Raw genomic sequence first — 6,243 nt, forward strand, 5'->3', positions numbered from 1 at the left:
ATTATTTGATAATAATTATTAATTTGTGTCATGTAACAATTTGTACAAACTACACCACTGGGAATTGCTGTTAATTTATTTTTGTTCTATTAACGATTGAGATTTTATTTCATTTCATTATATGTGTAACAATTGCAATTAATTTTAAAAAATTCTTATTCTTAGTAGGAATAATAAACATCATCATAGTTTATAGTGTTTAGTTAATTAAGAATGTTGCTGCTTAACTTATCTTATTTATCGTTTTGTCACTGTATAATTTTTTTATTTCACCATGTTAACATAACACCTGAGACAGGTGTATTTCATATGATATATGGTAAAATTTTGTACACACTATAATATCACTGTTTATATTACTTTTTTATTTATTGTGTTTTGATTGTATTCGATTTACTTACTGTAGAGCATTGCTTCTTTAAATAGTTGGATTTCATTCATACATATTACTATAATAACATGTAATACAACACTTTGCACACACCATGTCACCGAAACTCTGTTAGTTCATTTATTTTATATTAATAATTGAGATTTTATTTCATTTTAAGATTTGTATTGCTATAATTTGTTGTATTTTTTTTATTATGTTATTCATGTTTTTTATTAGTAAATTAGTAATTATTGTCACTATTGTTATTGTTGTTATCATATTTAAAAATGTAATTAGTATTATTATATTATGTAAATTGGGCTCTGCCCGTATTGTTAATAATAAATAAATAAATAACACAAATTGCAATTCATTAAATTATATTAACAACGAAAATATTTGATTTTATCACTGTAGAAGAGTAGCGTTCTGTACTTGAAATCGAACTAATCAATCAATATAGTAGATTAATAATATCTATAAAAAATCAATTTCACAATGTATGTGAATATAATTATGTTAAAAACAATAATTTGTGAAACAATCAATTGGTCGTAATGGCATACTCATGGGGCATAGTAGATATCTTACTAGAAATAATACACACTAAGGCCTTCTACACACGGAGCTATTAAAAAAAAACTAAACTGTTTTGTGATTGAAATTACTAATCGGTTACTAACGCATTGGTGACTCAGATCTATACACGAGGCTACTAGTAACATACCTACTCGTGATCGAAACCTGTAGTTTGTTCTGAGTGACTATGGATGAAGGACGTTTTTCGTCATCTTTTTGTTACCATGGATGTTGACAGTGATTCTAGTGATGAAGAAGTAATAACAGCATACTACTATTACAGAAGAAATAAAAAAAATAGAAGGTTTTGGGTTCATCCATACCTTGAAAAAAATTTTCATCACCGATTATTCATTGCTGCAAGAGAATTGAACCTTTCCGATACTAAATTTTTATGTTTTTATCGGATGTCAAAAGAAAGTTACTTATATTTGGTGAACCTGATTTCCCCTGCCATAAACAAGCAAAATACAAACATGAGAGAGTGCGTGAATGCCGAGGAACGGATATTAATTACACTCAGGTAAGTAACTTACTTTTTTATCTACTTAATGCAAATTTAGACACTTTATTAAAATGAGTAACATCTACCTATATCATTAGCATATTAGTATAATTTTTTAGCAATAAACATATCATTTTTTTTTCTTATATATGAAAACATTTTAATAATTTTAAAAAGAACATAAAACAAAATATAACACTTATTTATTACCTACTGTTGGTTTACTATTATTAAACATATCATTTTTTTTGCTTATATATGAAAACATTTTAATAATTTTAAAAATAACATAAAATAAAATATTATACTTTTTTATTACGGTTGGTTTACTGTTGATTTATTTCGTACAAGGCTTCATTAACTGCTTCATAGTACTTTTCAGAACTATTTTGGTTTATAGTTTGGAATGTGTTAGGTTGAGAAGTTTCATGAGCATTTTCATTCTGAGATATCAGTAGAATTTGTTGATCTGTTGAAGGCGTTGTGGATGAAGACGAGAATGAATGAATAGGTGTGAATGCCGAATTGTTTGACAAAATGTCATCAACCATCTGAAGTGATTTGCGCTTGAACAGCCGTACTTCTTCATCAGACATTTTCAAAAGATCAGGTAGCATACTAAGAAGAAACATTTTTAAAGATTCTGCTTTTGGATCTTGGTTAGCATTGACTGAAGAGTTCTCTGTTCTGGCTTTTTTTTTTGCCTGGAAATATTCTAAAAATGCTTTGTCCACTGCTTCGTTTTTTAATCCACGTTTTTTGTTTGACACGTATGATGGCGAAGACTCAAATTGACTCGGAGTAATGTTATTATTATTCTTTTGGGGTATGTCAGTAGTTGAAGGTGTGTATAATGATGTAGAAGGCAATGGCGGAGTTGGCGTAAGATGTGGTAGAAATGGCGAAAATTGCTGTGGGTCAAGTTCGGAGTTGTTAAGGTCAATTTCATCAGATTGTTCAAAACTTTCCTTCTGTTCTGGGGGATTAGGAAGATTTCCAGAAGGCATACCTAACGCCTTAATATATGGAACTGTAAACTGCATAGCTTCTAACAAATAATATGCTTTTTTTGGTTTTGCTCCAGAACCACTTGGTGCTGGTTTCATGTTGCGCACAAAAACAGCACGAAGGTTCTTCCACTTATCTTTGCATTCAGATACTAAAAAAAAGATAACATTCAGAGTATTCATAATTTGTAATAACAATCTGGTTTTATGCTATTATTTTTACGCAAACCCGATTTACTACATCCCCCCCACTTTTAATCTACTGTACAGCAGAGAGACACCGACTTGACTTCCTTTTTATGATTGTTTCTTTTATTTTACAGATACTTGGGTACTGGTGGGACATTTGCGTCAATTGCTGTTTATTTTGGTAGAGGAGAATCTACAGTTGGCGGAATTGTGACGGAAACAGTAAAAGTGATTTGGGAAGTGTTGGAAAAAACATTCATGCCAATACCAAGTACAGAGCAGTGGAAAGGAATAGCAAATCGTTTTGAAACACTCTGGAATCTCCCAAATTGTATAGGGGCCATCGATGGCAAACATGTAAGAATTGAAAAATTTCCAAATAGTGGTTCTTCTAATTTCAATTACAAGTCGTATCATTCTATGGTGTTAATGGCTTGTTGCGATGCTGACGGGTTATTCACTATTATCGAAACGGGGTTTCCCGGAATAAACAGCGATGGGGGTATATTCAGTGCCTCCGCAATGAAATATTGGATCCAAAATGCAGGACTTAATATCCCTCCTCCCACACCATTAACATACGATGAAAACGATAGTCCGTTTCCTTATTACTTTGTGGCCGATGAGGCATTTCCGTTGTTGAAATATGTGATGAGACCATACCCAAAAAGAATTTTAGATAATGTGAAAAGAATATGCAACTATAGATTTAGCAGAGGGAGAAAAACCATTGAGTGTACGTTTGGGATGGCATGTGAAAAATTTGCTGTTTTGAATGGTCCTATTCGTATCAGAGATCCAGAAAATGTGAATTTGGTCATAAAAGCAGCTTGTATACTTCACAACTACGTACGGAAAAAAGAAGGACTTCAGTATACACCTACTTATTCTACAAGTTGTGAATCAAATAACCACATTGACGTAATACCTTTACCACAAAACTTGACTATAAACATAACCTCTTCTGCAGCTGCTCTTAGAAATTATATAGCAAACTATTTTCTTACACCTCAAGCATCTTTGCCTCGGCAATGGAAATATGCTATTAATTAGTTTTTGAAAATAATTATTTTTTGTCTAATATTTTCTAATATTGTTTAACTATTTAATCACTTATTATCTACAAATTATCTAACCCCTATTATTATACCTATTTAATCATTTTAATCATTATTTTCTAGTTTGAAGTATAAAATAATTTTTTTAAGATTTTAACTATAATATAGCTATTTGTGATCAATAGTATGCCTATATTTAAATAATTAAAAACTGTAAAATCATAATAAAAAATAAGTTTCAATTGTAAAATATGTTTATTTATTTTATCAAAGTCTGATCGTCGGAAATTTCTATTTTTGTCATTGCGATGATGCGATAACAATCCGTCGCGACGGTCGCCCGGTGTGCACCGATTACGAGTATAATATTATTATGGTATAATATTAACAACAATTCGGGAATAAAGGCCTAATTACTAAACTAATAATATAATATATAGTTTAAAAATCCACGTATATTTATTTTTAATTAAATGTATTTATTAAATTTATAATTATATTACTACATATTATTTACCTGACGTGTTTACTGATCTTCCTACTTCACTCCAAGCTTTTTCTGTTTCATCCTTTCTGGAATATCCCGAGAGCGTGAAGTTATATAGAACGGGATGTTTTTCTACTTCTTCCACCAACTTTAAATTAATTTTTTGTTCGTTCATTTTGACACAAATAACAAATTTTTGCAATAGATAAAACAAAAAAAGCTTCGTTGAGCACCAAAATATTAAAGTGAGAAAACTCAAAAGTGACTCGACAGTTGAATCACTCGGAACTTATCACTAACGCGTTAGTAACTGGTTAGTAACTAGTAGCGCCGTCTGTTATGTTCCATTGAATAACATTGGTAGTGACTCTACGGGGACTAGTTAGTGATTCGCGTCAGTATTTAGTTTCAAATGAGTAGCTCCGTGTGTAGAAGTGTTATTACTCAGTTTATAAAAAGTAAATAGCAGTTGTCAAGTTCTACAGCTAATTGTTACATGTACATCTTCGTACAAACCACTCAAACTCTTAGATATTTTGTATTTTCATTTATTTCACTGAACCTTAGAATATTGTCTGACTTTAGATTCCAACACTGTATGTAATATATTCAATTATACTATCGTATTTCATTGACTGGCCTACCATAATATCGTATTCGATGATGGTTCACTACTACACACCGGATTTTTAATTTCTAATTGTTGTTCTATAGTATGAATACATAAATAACTGATGAAAATTTAAATTCCATTCTTACCGCGCACACAAAATATGGAAATTACAAAATACCCAATAAAAAAAATAATAAAAAATACCCAGTTGAAAAGGAACATAAATTAAAGAAAAACACATGTCTTTTGTTAATATTTCATTAGTTTATTCAGCTTAAAAAAAAACAAAACAATTGAAAAGTATTATCAAAATTTCCAGAGCAAAGAATGTTCTTGTAAAAACCTACTGTTGGCCGGTGGCAGTTGTTCTGCAATCGCCTGAAAATAATGCGCTCAATTAGATTTAATAATTCTTTTTTATACAATAAAAATAATATTCTTACGTCTTCCGTCGCCGACGTCAGCCCACCGCCCCCATGGATCTCCTGAAATTAATGGGTTTATTTAAATTTAAGATTATATTATATTATTATCAAGAGCCATTTTAACTATACAAAATATACTTGACTTTGTGGCCGTACTGAGGGGGTTGGCCCGGCATGCAGTTCGCGTGCTGCCCGCTGAAAACAATGTATTTTATTAGAACCAAGCGCTTTCCAAAAAGAGAATATTTTCTAAACATACAGAGTGACTTACTTCGTCCTGGGTCAGGGTGCGGTCCGACGTCCCCGAACACCTTGACAACCGGGAGCGGGACCGTGAGCGGATACGCAGCGTGGAGAGCGGCAGAGAAAACGAGCGTTCCCTGCTACCGCCGTTGCTCGATCCACCGCTACGTCTCAAGCTCCGGTCCCGCTCTCGGTCGGTGTTCGTGCGGCCGCGGGCCCCGCGGCCACCACGGCACCACGTCGGTTTCCCCGACTACCACCCCTACCCGCGCCACCTATACCGCTCCTCCTCCCTCGACTGTCTTCTCGACTTCTCTGCCGGGCTACAATACGAATTACATACACTTATATAATTTTTATTTTAAGAAAAATGTTAAATACACACTCACTGCAGTCCCGAGCCAAGTGCCCCGCTCCACCGCAGTTGTAACATACTGAAAAGGGGAAACATAATTTACACTTTCATACTTATATATTACATATTATTATATTTACTAATTTATGCTTACATCGGGGCCTGGCCGCGTCCCCGAAATAAAATTGGCACCCTCCACTTATGTGATACACATATTGTGCCGTTCTAAAGTTCATACATAATAAATAAATAAAAACAATTATAATCGTATATAGGAAAAAGTGATTTAACGATACATAGAAATATGATGGTAGGAAAAAATATGTAACACGTTCAACAGAAACCATGTGGCCCGCACAAAAACTAGAGCCCAGTTTTGTACATAAATTTATATTATTATACTATATTA

General features: G+C 32.6%; 1 protein-coding gene across 1 annotated transcript; it reads left to right on the forward strand.

Moving 5' to 3' along the window:
- The first annotated feature begins 2,561 nt into the window (after positions 1 to 2,561).
- Positions 2,562 to 3,706, forward strand: LOC111027617 (protein ANTAGONIST OF LIKE HETEROCHROMATIN PROTEIN 1-like). Its single transcript, XM_022306016.1, has 2 exons — positions 2,562 to 2,587; positions 2,788 to 3,706. The coding sequence occupies exons 1-2, from the start codon at positions 2,562 to 2,564 to the stop codon at positions 3,704 to 3,706; spliced, it is 945 nt and encodes a 314-aa protein (XP_022161708.1).
- The last annotated feature ends 2,537 nt before the right edge of the window (positions 3,707 to 6,243 follow it).

Source organism: Myzus persicae, unplaced genomic scaffold (assembly GCF_001856785.1).
Source record: "Myzus persicae strain clone G006 unplaced genomic scaffold, MPER_G0061.0, whole genome shotgun sequence".
NCBI lineage: Eukaryota > Metazoa > Arthropoda > Insecta > Hemiptera > Aphididae > Myzus > Myzus persicae.